This window comes from Heloderma suspectum, chromosome 2, assembly GCF_057233095.1.
Source record: "Heloderma suspectum isolate Gila_16-S chromosome 2, 16-S_ref, whole genome shotgun sequence".
NCBI classification, from domain to species: Eukaryota; Metazoa; Chordata; class Lepidosauria; order Squamata; family Helodermatidae; genus Heloderma; species Heloderma suspectum.
This window is the reverse complement of record NC_139459.1, coordinates 242,747,891-242,762,975: the sequence shown is the minus strand read 5'-3', so window position 1 is coordinate 242,762,975 and position 15,085 is coordinate 242,747,891. Positions and strand designations below refer to the sequence as shown.

Below are 15,085 nucleotides of genomic sequence, written 5' to 3'. Positions count from 1 at the left end.
GCAGCCATTTCTGTGATATAGCGGTCCCACACTCTGAAAACCAAATGGCCAAGAAATCTCTTCCTTCCAATAAAAGCAGAAATCTTTTTCCAATAGAAGGAGATGGTCATTTTAGTTGGAGTTAGAACATTCATTACTAATTCCAAACCCTTTTTATCAACAGTATTATTTCCATTTCCTAAGAAGCAATACGGAGCTTCTGGGGGTATTGTCTTTGTTCCCTATATTCCATGATAGTAATTTCCAGAATGATTTGATTTCATAAGAATTCTAAAAGATTTGTAAGAAACTTTCCACATACTCAACAATAATCACTATTTAGGCTAGAAATATATCTAAACCTAAAACAGGTTAAGTACAAGAGCACCCCCATTTTTGTCTCTGAAATGTATTTTGTAAACTTAGTGTATTCTACTATGATGCTCAAAACTGTTTAGTAACCTACTTTGGTTTTCTTAGACTATGTCATTTTTAATTTAATTTAAATGATTAAAAACTTATTCTGCTTGTGTAGGCTGTAAGGAAAATCCCATATCAAATTGGCTAACCTTTTTGAAAGGTCTAATTTTACACACCTTTCCATAAATCTACTTTTCTCAAAGTATCAAAATAGCACAGCTATCTTATATATACTAATAGTGAACTCATTCATTATGTGCTAATTCTCATGCAAAGTGGCACTAGCCACACACAAGAGGGAGGTATCAGCAGGCTTGTAGAAAACCGCAAGTTTTACAGAAGCAGAATTTTTTGTTTTAGAAGTAATTGGCGGCGGCGGGACAACACAATGAAGACTGAGTATGCTGTGTGGCCATAGAATATTGTATGCCTGTTGGGAGAGGAACGGAAAACTGGGCGGGAAGGGAAATGGAATAGAGTATCTTGGAAGATGTAGCTGGTTATCTGGAACCCTGAACAGGAGTACTCCACACAACTGCATTAAATTGCAAGTCTTGTTTTAACTTAATTTAAGCAATATGTGTAATATTTAACATCATTTATACTATGTGAATATGTTCATAGATTTAGTTGTGTATTTTTGACCCACACAAACCTGAGGGGCCTGAGGCAGACAGCAACATATTAAAGAAATAAAATGTCTGAAAAAAATTAAGTACTAAAAAAAATACCATTCATGCTTAATCAAAACTTTTAAAGGGCGTATGTATTGGAATAATGTGTTTCAATTATAAATATTGAGAGCAATACATGAAGAAAGGTAACATGACATACATATGTTGAATTATATTTGTACTGAAGCAGTTTACAAATGTTCAGCATAATTGGTGTATAGGTAATGAGCTAATCCAGAACCGTAGCTGCGTGCGGGCCAAATCTAGGCCCAACTACTGTATTTGAATATCTTTTGAGGCAATGAATGATGATCGGAATTAGCCTAAGCCAAACAGTGATATGCCTGAGGGAAGTTGTTGAAATACCTAGTTAGATCCTGGAATCAGTGATATATGAGCTATTTTCTTCTTACCATTACCCTATTATTTGGTCATGCCTGCATTTGCCCAGGTATACTCAGTTGTGCCTGAAGTAAAAGAAAAAAAGAACAAGAAAAAAAAAAGATTCACTCCTAGCATGTGTATTTTGACATTTGATTTCTTGATTATATCTGTTCTTTCTTGATGCACTTGTGCTGATTCTGTGTTTGCTCAGAAAGGTTTCAATAGACAGGCCTACCAGATGGGGCCAGTAACAATGCAGAAAGGCACTGAACCACCACAGTCATTTGGTGCTTGGAATAATAAAAAGACTATAAAATTAGATTAGTTGAGTCTAATTTGGAATTGGTATATTCCCTATGCACCCTTGAAGCTCTTGGGCAGATAAAGCCTTGAGATTTAGTACTGTCAGGACGGAGGACTACAACTTCCAGTAAAAGGGAAAAAACAGCATTCTGGGAGGTCACTGGGAGCAGCACGGTGACCTCCAATGATTTACAGGCCTTTAGCTTAATGAAATTGTTTCAGTGACATGACGGTAAAAGCTCATAATGGATTGGATGCCCTAATGTAATGAAATTATTCCCTTCTGCCTTAGAGGGGGGGGGGAAAGCGCAATTAATATTTACTGAGACCTGACAGGCTTCAGTGTGCTATAGTATGCAGCTCTTTCAGACAGTCAGTGAGAAGAGACAGAGCAGTGTGGCAGCCTACAAGCAAGCTTCCTCCTGGTGACAAGCAAAGACTGCAAGGGGGTGGAGGGACACCACAGTGACAGGGAAGCTGAGAACATGGTGCTCTGAGGCAGCATGGTTACCAGGCAAGCCTTCATACTTTTCCTTCCTTCCTGCAGGCAACTGGACAACAATCAGATCAGCTGCATTGAAGATGGAGCCTTCCGAGCCCTGCGTGACTTGGAGATACTGTGAGTTGACTTTATGATTTTTGTGTGTGTGTGTGTGTGTGCACGCGCGTGCGCACGCGTGCGCACGCACACATGCTGCAGTGCTATTATTTTTGTGTGTGTTTATTTCTATTTATTTCATTTGGCTAAAGTGTGTAACTAGCCAAGAGAAATGTCTCACTTACTGATTTGAGGTGACTGTTAATTAAGCCATAACAGAAGGCTTTGGTTCTTATGTTCCTAAGGAGCGCAGATGTATGCCACATTGATTTTTTTGTGCTGAACAGATGGGGTTTAATGGGTTCTAAAGGACACAGTGTTCTGTATACAAACAGCTAGAACCTGTGTTTTTATAGAGCGGAGGGTGGCTAACAGGTTTGAGTGGCATAATATTTGGAGGCAGTTTACAATTGACCTAGACAGAGAGAATAATTCTTCAACATACAAAACAGGCTTTGGCATGCTAGCTCAGCACGATGACTAGGAGAGAACCCATTATGAAGATTGTGATGCTAAGGTCTAGTATATTAGTAATGTGAACTTCACACCTGCAATTTTAAAGCTGTAGTTGAAGATATAAGGCTGTCATCCTCAACCTATTCTGAATTAGATCAGAATGGTACTACTCCAAATTGTAAATTGGGGACACTTTATCAAAGCCTTTCCCACACTTTGATAAAGAGAATCCTTTTGTAAAGATTATAATAATGTGCTTTAACAAAATTGTAGTGGTGCTTTGTGTGGACAGGCTGTGTTCAGCCCCACATGCAGGCAGTATGTCTTCGTGATTGTGACTAACTTTTTCTTAACTATAAAAAAAAAATGTACTATGATATTTCAGTATTAAAGTCAGTGCATTTAATTCACTTAAATACAAGTTTTCAGATGATGTGGTGAAAGTTTCCGCCCGTTCTTTTGAAGTTTTTATATTGTGCCTGAAACCAATGATGTTATGAAGATATGTAACTTTATTAGATATGTCCAAAAAACCTTCTGAGAACTTTTTGCTTCTTGAAAAATGTCCTTTCTCAAATGCTACAGTTGCTAAAGGTGATTAGGCCTTTCCAGACTTAAGGCTCGCGGTGTAAGTTGTGGTCACCTGGAGGCCCTGATGGTAAAATTCTACACAGTTTATTTGTAAGGCAGCCATGTATCTCACAGTTTGGTGCCTTTTTAATTGCATTGTCATCACATGTATATGAGTAGCCTATTAACTAAAATCTGAGTGTGTTCATGGTCAAATTATGCACTTTCCCCATATCCGAGGGCCCTGGCTGTTTCCTTTCTTAATTCTTTCTTTGGATGTAACTGGAATGCATAACAGTATTCTGGAAATATGTTTTGTAAAGTTATTTCTTGAATCGGGCTAAAGTATTGGAGTACATATAACATGTTGCTATTTACTGAATAATTTATTAGTTTGAGTTCTTCTTAGGAATTTGAGCATCCCTTTTAAATAGTAGTTTTACATCACCACCCCAAAGTTACATCTTTGTATCTAACATTGATATGGTTGCGTACTTGGGCAGTAAGTAAGGCATTTTGTACTTTCTTTTAAGAAAAGAAATGAACATATTTTTTAATATTATATATAGTTTTGATATTTTCCCGAAGTGGCTATAGAAAAAATTGTTTCCATTTCACGGAAACATATAATGTTACCGTATATTGCATTGCCCATGCCATCTTGAATTCTATAAATATTCAGCAAATTCTCCCTTAAATGCTCTTAAACTTGCTTAGCACTTGGAAACTTGCCATGCGTATACTATGCAATTTCTGTTTTCTATGCACATACAGTCTATTGGAAAAAATCTATTCTGAATTCTGTATCATAATATAATTGGATATGGTGAAGAGTTTTGGACACTGCTTCCATAGTGTAATATTATATTTGTTATTTAGATTTTCTCTGGAGCACTCTTAGAATATTTGAAGAAACCATGAAGGGTAGTTTTAAAATTCCTATGGAATATCACACATCAAATTTGGCAAAAGAGCAAAGATTTAAAATTTGAAGATGACTTGACAAAATAAGTTGCAAGGTGCACAAATGTAAATGTGTCTGAACATGGTTTCTACATGTGTTTCCCAATAATGTCAATCTGAATTAAAACCTTCCCATTAAACTTCACAAAAAACATTTGAAACAGTAAAGTTCTTCCGTCTAAATTATCAATAATTTGTTTTGTGGTGATCGCTTACATTCATGAGAAAGTTAAGGCCCAGTGACAGTCATACCATTAATAAAAATGATGCCTATCAACACAGATTCTCTAGGCATGAGAAGTTTTCTGCAGTGGCTGTGCAATTGATTAGAGAACTCTTTGATTTGCACAACATGTTTGCATAGGAGTAGGTCATATGGACATCCTTCTATAATTTGAAATTGTGTGTTTTGAATGAAGAATAATAATATGCCATTTGTAATTATAATTATATGCTATTTGTTTTGTTAAAATTCACTTTGATAAAATCGGAGAAAGTGGTTTCCTTCCAGTATTTAAGACTGTAATTAACTGGCCTAGAGTTAAAATTTAGTTGTGTAATAAGCATCATTCTTCCATAGTTGGCTAACACACATTTTGATGGATGTGATAGACCCTGTATAAAGATCTCACATTATTTAAAAACAAAAACAAAAAACAGCTTTTGAATTGGCTATTATTAAACAATCTTGGACCAGAAAAAAATTGGGCTAAAATTAATATATGTTACAGTAGTTACCTGAACAATGTATCAGATTCCTCTGTTATTGATCAACGGCAAAAAGTTGAGTCCAAAATTATTGATTCAGCCTTTTATACTACATAGTACTGGTCCATGTTTTTGTCATTGTACCTTCCTTCCTGCAATGGGCAGTATTAATTCAAACATGAGTTTTGATTCAGTAGCAAAACAGTGTAGCGTTGCAAGTAGCATGAAGAAATCCCCATGAAGAATAAGTGAGTTGCCTAAAATGTGGTTTTACTTCCATTAGATGTGTTTTCTGCAACAAATAATGGTTTTAGGGCTGGGGAGTAGAAACAATGCATATGTAATTTATTCAATGCTAGTTGTTGTAGATAGTCAAAAAGGTGGTGAAATATTAGAAATTAAAGTCTTTCAAATTTCAAATTTAAATTTAAATGGCTGGAATCCAGAGATATCTCTGCACATGGTCAGAGGACCCATGTGTGTATGGGAGGGCAATCATTTCAAGGAGCAACTCCTCCAGCATAGTTGTATGCTGCTGTAGAGGGCATCAAATACTATGGGGTGCTCTTCAGGAGCTGCTGGTCGAAGAGGGAGTTATCTGAAAAATGTTAGATTCCAGTCAGAATCCAACTTTTAAAAGAGTATGTTTGTGCACCCTCACCTCTTACAGCACTTCTCTTATTTATTAAACTGCCTTTGAAATATTTCATATTTTGTATGAATATGATATCACTATTTTGGAGTCCAGTTTTTTTAATCTGCTATGTGCGGTGAATTACTGGCTGGTCAACTATCAATTAGGTTAAAAATGCTGGCATTCCACACTGGGTGGGACCCAGGATCTGCCTTCCTCAAGAGGAAGGGACTTCCCACGAGAGAAAGGGCTCTGCTTTCAGAAAGTCCTTCTGTCTGATTTTGGGGGAATCCCCCTTTACCCCATCACACCTCACCCCATTCATCAGGGTCTCCTTACTCTGTGTAGCATTTCCAGGGGGCTTGAGGGGCTGCCGTGGAAAAAGAGGGTAGGAAGTCCACTTCTGCCTGTGCAGTTGATCCAGCTTAAATCTGGATCCAACCCTTCTTTAGCACAGTCAAGTTAAGATAATGTAACTGGAATAATATAAGGAGAATTGACCACTTCAGTTTATTATAGTTCTTCAGCCCCGGATTCTCAGCACGGTTTTCCTCAACCGTTTCCGTGTGGAAATATGGTGGAAATGGTGGGCAAGTGCCATGTGTTCAGAACATATGTCCCTTTGTTCTTTTGAGGAAAAGTTCTCTCTATGATTAATCGTATCCTTTCGACTTAGTGCCAGAAACCTTTGTAGTGGACCATTACTCCAATCCTATTATCCTATGTGTGTTTTTGCTTGTCTGTTATTTAGCTCCTAAAAGCTCTACAGTCACAAATATCAATAAGTGCCACCGCCATTGTGGAAAGATGCAGCATCCTGTTTCCATGCTTAGCTCAGTTCACATTTGAGGTTCTCTACATGGATACGGTGGTCATGTATGAACTGGCCTCTACTTTCAAATTAAATGAATGGATGAAGTTGGTCAGAATAAGAGACAATAAATTACTTCCTCTCCTTGTTTCTTCTTAGGAAGTTACACCTCTCATTTTGAGTTTTTTTGCCAGTACTAAGTAGAAAATAGTACTGAGCAATCTGTCAAATTACCTTTGCACCTATAAGATGAATTTTGGGCATATGACAATAAATGCATGTTATATGACTTTGTTAGCTGAAAAATATGTTTTTAATTCATAAGAAGTGTCTTTAAAGAACATGGGCTTAAATTATTTTATGTTTTGACTGGCTGTTTTGTTGAGATATATATTAATTTATACCTAATTAGATGCAATTTTTAAAATCATGACATCATTCGAGGCAAACGAGATGTCACTGCTTAATGAAAATCTGTAACTGGCAAAAAGATATGATTTGTTGTTCTATTTCGCCACCAAGTATTGTCGGTTTGGGCAATTAGGATTCATTTGAATTGTGTGAGTTGCATTTATAACTGTCATTGTGTAAGTAGAATATTTAATGAAGAACTTGATTTTCACTGTAAAGTATACATTTAACTTTCTCTGTAATCGTACAGTATTTTCTCTTAAATCCACCATTTACATATCAGACAATGTTTAGCATAAAAATGCAACATTTAGGTAGAAAAATCAGTGTTCCAGATCATAATAAATTTGCACCATAGTTATAAGTATAATTTCTTCTCTGTAGTAGCTGTAGTGTAGTGAGTTTTAACCCTACAAAGGTGAAAACTGAAAACTTTTTAGCAGTACTATTGTTGCGACATGGTCAATTAGTTAACTGATTTCATTTAAAATCCGTGTAATAGGTTGAATGGAGAAAAATCAGATCCTCACCACCTTCACATTGCCACTTGGCAGCACATCAAAATATCTACCTCAGCAAAATATTTTGAGCCCGTGTGCAGAAAGATTTCTGGGTAGATGGCTAGTTCTTCCTTTCTTTGCCTCTCTAGTAATCTGGAGAGACTCCAGCAGAAAGTAGTATCAGAGCATCCACTAATTTTCCTTATCAGCCCCTGTCTCATTGTAGGTCACTGTAGTAAAAGAGCAATGTGCTTGGGGGGGGGGGGGAAGCGCTAGCAGTTTCAATTTCCTTTTGTGGGATCAGCTTAGACATATGACAAGCCACAGTGAAGTCGTTTGAACCTGTGCTCTTCAAGACATAATTTCAGCATAAAGCAGCCCCCTTATGCACTCTGAATAAACACAGAAACCTGATGTAGGAGAGTATCCACCTCTGCGTGCCGATCCCCCTTCAAGAATACAGCAATGTTGCCTCAGAGCTAGAAAGAAATTGAGTTCTACAGTGTTTAGTAAGAAACAGTTTTGACACGCATATGTACATATGAGACAATCTCCTGACTCTTGCATATGCTAGAAATACGAGAGCAAAAACAACAGTGGCCAGATGGCATCAAGGTGACGGGTTTTGTATTATCTACCAGCAGAGAGAGAACAGGACATCAGAGACTGGATTTAGTAGGCTGCATTTATTTCTCTGAAAAATCCCTGATGGCTGTAAAGGTAGTTGCTTCAGGGAAAGATTTGGGATGTCTGTGTAAGTATCTTGATGCTGTAGTAATGCTATAGTAATCTTGATGCTTCGGTAATGCTGTAGTAATGCTGTAATAGCCTGGGTATCTTCCAAATTATATTGAGTGTTTCGATGAAGTGCAGGTAACAGTATGCAAGAACACCACCTGTGGTGAAATAGAATTTAGGTTCTTCAGCACATACACATAATAGCGTATACTATTAATTGTGGTGACCCATCGGTGTGGAATTCAACTTTCCATGCTACAAATAATTGTGTTTGTTTCTTCCTCTGACATGTAGATGTATATACGTTTTCATTCCCAGATTGCTTTTAAGGATACTTCTGCTGCTGGTGGTTTGTGTTGTTTTGTTTTTGGTGTCCCCTACTGATACTTATTATCTCCCCTCCTTAAAATCTGATCCTATTGTTTTGCATTTACTACATTACTTTAGGCAGTATCCAGCATGGCACAACTGCTAACATGAACAATATTGTGTTAGCGTGAACTATCTCTAGTGCAGTGCTAATAGTGCTTGCTGGCACCACGTGTTCTCTGGGGAAATCCATTGTGCCAGCAAGCGCTACTGGCGTCATGCTGAAGACAGCTTGCACTAGTGGAACATCATTTATATTAGCGGTAGTTGGATACCACCCTGTATGTAAAGTGCTCCAAATTATTAATAGTACCTATATTAATACCTGATCTGCTGGTCTGTGGGACATTTTCCTCTTTCTGTTAAACTAGCCTCATAAAACCTGTGAAAATGGTCCCTGCACCCCATTGGGACTCGGTGGTTTTGGTTACTTTGGGAGCCTTATCTTTTCTAGTAGCTTGGTTGACAGCAGCTTGAAATATAGTGATTTTCAGATACGTCATTAAGCTCTGACCTTCCCAGATCTGCTATTGTGCAAGTGACAATTTGAATACAAAGCAGTTGAAGTCACAGTAGACTTGAAAACTGTTGAATTTCAAAACTATTGATCAAAAATGTGCACTCAGCTTTAGTTTCAAGAATTATAATTTGTCTGATTAGGGATCATTTTTAAGACCCTGCACGGGCAGGGGCCAATACATTTTACTCCATGAGGCAGAAAATCTAAATAACCCTCTCCCCGATGTCAAAATATAATAACAAACTAAGTAATTGACAATTTGCTGACCTTTAATGGTAGCCCCAAATCTATTGCCTGAGTCAGTCTCCTTCTTTCTGGGTCATGGCTGGGTCCTCCATTAGCAGACAAATCTGCTTTTGGTGTCAGATTGCCATGTGCTCATTTAGGGCTGCACGTTACTATTTGAAGGTAAAGACTATATAGAATAATCCAATTCCTTGCTGGCTAGAGGAAGCATCACCAGGTAAAATGCCTTCCATATAATGACCATGAAATGTTAATCTCATCCACGAGAGGAAGGGCTTTTCTTGCAGAAGGTCTCTCCACCTCATTTGGGGGGATCGTCCCTCTCCCCATACCACAACTCACCCCATTCAGCAGCGTCTCCTGACTCTGTGTAGCATTTTCAAGGGGCTGGAGGAGCTGCCATGGGAGGAAGGGAGTGAGTAAGTCCACTTCCACTAGCACAGTTTCTCACTCTTAAATCTGGATCCAACCTTTGGTGAGTTGATCTTCTGGCTTCTAGGTAGAGTGTGCTGGAATAGCCATTAGCTAAGATGAGATGTCCAAACTTCTTCATGAAGACTTTCCTTTCTTTTCTACCCCATAGAGTATTTTGATCCTCCCTATACATGAGAAAACAATGCATATCCCATATTAGAAAATGGATAATAGCTACATTTTTCTCTGTCTGAAATATCCTGAATTAAAATGAAAATGTAAAAGGCCATAATTTTCAAAATATGGGCGGGGGGCTGTGGACCTATTACTAGAAAAGGCTGGTAATGAAAAGACTGTTGTGCATCTTATTCATAGTCTGGGTATCCTGAGTTAATGTATATTGCAGAATGGTGTCCCCCCCCCCCCGTAGGTTGTGTTCATCTGAGAACATTCTTAGAACTCTTTTTAATGATGATGTCCTCACAGATGATTGAGTCAAAACAACAAAACTGCTAAACATTTAGTAGTAGTAGTACTCTTTCTGCGCGCGCGCGCGCACACGCACACACACACATGTGTGTGTGATAGATAGATATAGATATACTGTATCCTCATAATGTTCCTTAACCTCACTTAGGGAGCAATCCTATGGCCACTGGACAGTGGCTAGATGGCCATAGGCTATTCCGTTTTCTGGGAACCGACCTCCCCCCACTTCCGCACTGCCTCTGAGGCAGCGCGGAACAGCCCAGTCCTCCACACTCACAAGAGGAACGCGAAGCGGCCAGAAAGGGACGTGACTGGGGGACATTCTGGGGCAGGGAGGGCATAGCTGCGTGTACGACACATCTAATGTGTCATATAGCAGCCTCCTTCCCTGCGCCATGCTCCCGTGGCTAGACAGCCGCAATCGGCTGCCCGATTTCTCCTGCCCTGCTTTGGATAGGCAGTCGCCTCCAAGTTCGGAGGCAGCCTCCTATCTCGATAAGATTGCACCCTTAATTGCAAAAATCAGGCTGTGGATTTGGTAGAAAAGGTGCTTAAAGGTGCTACTGGTGTATGAATGGTATTTGTCCCTTGGTTTCCTTTTGGAGTTATTTCATGCCACACCCACTGACTACTATTGGAAGTGTGTGTAAAAGACAGTGTTTTGAGTCCTGAGGAAGCAGGTTTTGAAAAGGAATGTTGCATCATCATCATCATCATCATCATCATTTGGTGCACACACATCCTTGTTCACATCACAGACTTGGATTTCATATCAAGACATCCTTCACTATGAGACAGGGTTTGCGAGTGAAATTTACTTAAATGTATGTTACAGTAAATTATTGTTGCACAGCTTAGAGTTTATATTTAGAGTGTGTATATTTTTCTACAAACAACTTTATAGCCAGCTTTTGCTCTTTTGGTATATTTCTTTTTAAAAGCAAATAATGTAGATTAATAGCGGCAAATGAAATTTCAATACTTGGAGGTAGTTGTGCTCTTCTCATATCAGAATAATGTAGTTTACATTCTTATTTTAACAGTTTATGTGATTGAATTATGGGCATAGAAGGGCTTAATTTCCCATCTACTCAATTCCTCTAGAGAGATTCAGGTATGTCTAGAGACTAATTATATTGGAATCTACCAGATTCACCATTGGGGGCCACAAGAGAAATTGTAATTTGGGCCTGCAATTTCAATTGTATTAAACATATTTCTGTCATTTTAATCAGGCCTAGATAGTACAGCCCATTTGCTTTCTCTAAAAATGGGACCAATTGGGATGACCTGCCCCTCATATTTTTTGGTGAAGCACTTGGGTTAATCAGTTTCAGATTTGCATTTGACCATGCAGTCGTCCATGAACTGCCGCAATGCGGTCCCTATGACACCATCTTTGAAGACCACTCAGCTTCTGCCAAAACAAAATGAGGTTGCCAGCCTGCTGGGCGGGGTTAGTAGAGGGTAGCTTATTTTATCTCTTCTCCAACTGCAGAGCCATCCTATTTGCTTCTGGGTGTAAGTCAGGTGGGTCTTTGTTATCTTACAGCCATCTCTTGCCACCTCTCCCGCAATGGCATTTGAAACTCAGGTGAGGCACTCATCTCATCAGTTTTAGACTTGAACTTGTGGGTCAGACTTGGTTTAGTGGATTGATATCCTACTATGCATGAGTGCTGATACTACTACTAATAATAATTGTCACCAAATTCATGACAAATAATATTTAATTTATTTTCATGCTTGGGGATATTTAACAAATAGGGAACAATAGTTTGAAATTGACTTTAATTTGTTAATGCTTTTTTCTTTTGTTTGTGGACGTAATACAAGTGGATCACAGTAAGTATTCAGCATTTATATTCAAGCTTCTTGGACATAATCATTATTTAGTACTAAATATGTAGAACCAATAGTATTAGATAAAGACTTAAGGAAGCAGGGCGAGTGGATGCTTATAATAAAGTAAACTCATAAACAGAAACTAAAGTTTTGGAAGCAAAATAAAATGCATTTTAAACTTAAAAATAGATTTTAAATTTATTTGTGGATCTGGTAGCCTTTTATAAAGACATTATTCTTGGGAGCAGGGACGGGCGGGTATCACACCACAAAGTGGGCTGCTGTGGATAGATTGACTATGTGTGGGTCCATGTTCGGATGCCACGCTGCTCCTAACATGGTTGCTTCAGTTTTTGCAAGAAGTTGCATGATGCTTTGTTCTGGAAGTGCAGAGCACTTCACTATCCATATTAGAAGTATAATGGTAATTTTAGTTACCATTAACAATAATGGTAACTAAAATGATTTTCAGGTTTTGGAAGTGAATCACTTTTAAAGGCAGTATACATAGCTGGGACATGTCGGAGTGTTGTGAACAAAGGCAAACTTAACTTTAATCCTGTGGTGATACCTTCAAGATTGTTACCATCATCAGCTAATGGTTTAAGTGCATCACGTGTGTGCCTTCCAGGACCCAATGCACTTGTAGTAGCACACTGTTGATCTTAATAATTTTTTTTTCAGTAGAAGTGCCACTTCTTCTAATCACTGGTATTTTAACAGAGACTGAGTAGATATCCACTCCTCTTCCTCTCTCCAAACCTGTATCTTATTTTGCAAATGTTGAGCTTTATGTTCACTGTTCCTTCCTTGTTAGATTAATACATTAATGGATGATTTAAATACATAAAATATGGGTTTGAAGAGGTAAACTTCATGTCTTACAGGCCTGGTCATGAGGGAAGAACGATTATTTCCCATTTCTTCCCCCTTGGGAGAGTTAAATCTCTAGACTTCTTGCCACTATTCGTTTGGCTGGAGCTATATTGGTAGTCGTTTATTTTATTTTATATTTACTTATTTATTACGCCTCTACACTGCCCAAAAGCTGAAGCTCTCTGGGCAGCTCACAGAAAACAGGGAGTCATGACAGGGAGGAACACACTGTTGTAGAATATTACCTTGGCTCTGCCTTGTCCTCATGTTCTGTTAGAACAGCTATTAATGCAGCTTTGGGGACTTCATTGTTTGCCCTTAAACACCCCTAGCGGTCACAGTGAGAGAATAGACACAGCATCAGGAGTAGGTTGTGTGCCGCAATGCGACACTTGGCTGAAGAGTAGCAGCTGGATCAGCGCCAGCCCTGGAAGAAGACGAATACTTTCACTACTAGGGTCATAACAGTTCTGAACAGGTCTTCAACCACTTTTGCTGTCCTTCACCACACATAACAAGGCAGCCAGTTTATACCTGCAGCAGTCTACAGGACTGGCCTGATAATTTTGTAGAGGCAAATGGGTTCACTTATCAGCTGTGTTTGTGAATGTTTCTAAATATAAACTGCTAATATATCCTTCACAGCTTGTTCAATTGGGTTTCCTGACACAATATGCCTAAGGATAAGTTATATATCTTTATATTTTCATGCTTAATTCGTCTTATTTTTATTTTTAATTTCAAGGGAAGTAAGAGGTGAGTATGTTTGTTAGCTTTCTCCTACAGAAATAGAGTTTGCTTTCTTCTTGAATACTCTAGCAAATACCTTGTCTTATTTTAAATTAATTTAAGACTAGTGGCCTTGTACGGGTCACACCATTTAAATGTTTTACAATGCATACTGCACCACAAATTTTAAATAAACATTTAAAAGGGATTCAAGATGGTCAAGGTTCATTCTGTATAATGCAGTAATTGCAAAAAAAACCCACCCACCAATCATAAGTTATTGCATGATTCAATTTGCTAGATTTAAGAATTATTACCATAAAGTCTAAATGCCCCTAAGAACTACTACTAGATGCTATAACATAATGTATGAGCACATGGGTATAGATTTGCATTGGAATATGCAAATAGGCTAAAGAAAAGTAAATGTGGAGGTACCACTGAAAATGCATTGGTCATTGATAGCCCAACGTAGAGTTCCTGTACATATAGTTAAGATTTCATCAGTCACACATTGAATTAAATGAATGTTCCCCCATTACTTTTATGAGTTTAAAGTCTGCACACTTACCTGGGGGTAAATCCCATTGCATCAAATCGGGCTTACTTTTAAGTAGACACGTATAGGCTTCATTGTAAGGGAACGGGAAAAAGATATAGTAGCTTTCCCATATTTGCTTGAAAGAGAACAGCATATGGAATACTTGCAGAACCCAGACTTTGATGACGGTTCTTGGACTACAGAACATTTGTTTTTAAAACACACACACGCATTTTAGTAATATTTGGTGTTATGTTTTCAGCTTCAGCATTTTTTGCTGAAAAGGACCCCCCACTTTTGGTGGATTCATAAACAAAAAAAATATTGGACAGGCATGTCCAGATCTTAGAATGAGAAATGGAATTTCCCCAAACTTAGATGATGGAATCTAGTTACGTTAGGCAGCAGAAAATAAACTGTGAAGATTGGCAATTGGATATCTTAAAGGTAATCTGAGTTTGATTTTTTGTTAGGTTGTGGTAATATATTTCAGGAATGGATTCATTTTCTTTTGTCAGAAAACTAAAACAAACCCTTACATTTATGTAGTGGCTCTGGAGACTATAGTGAGTTTTCATAGCATTTCATATTAAACTTAAAAGTATGCTGAAATACTGAACTGAATGTGGCAGTAGTTCATAATATTAAATAATGTGAAGCATTGATATTAGAAGTGGCCATGAATGGTAATGTAAATGCATTCTAAGTCTTATACTATGCATTTCAAAAATGGTTGAACAACTGTTTTATAATGTAGGATTTTTTGCTTTGTTTAATAATATTTGTTAAAATTATTGGGTTGGATTCAAAATTATGTGGACCAACTGCAAACTGGATGCTCTCGTGGGTGGAATTGGATAGGGGAACAATTTTTGTTGATTTCCTCTTCTACCTGTGCCCCTGAAAA

At 38.0% G+C, this 15,085-nt stretch overlaps 1 protein-coding gene across 1 annotated transcript in view; it reads left to right on the top strand.

Moving 5' to 3' along the window:
• SLIT3 (slit guidance ligand 3) overlaps nt 1-15,085 on the top strand; it is a 693,114-nt gene that overhangs the window by 401,579 nt on the left and 276,450 nt on the right. The window contains exon 6 of the mRNA XM_084838630.1: nt 2,308-2,379. Within this exon, the coding sequence (XP_084694756.1) occupies nt 2,308-2,379 (72 nt within the window). The remainder of the gene's footprint in view (nt 1-2,307; nt 2,380-15,085) is intronic.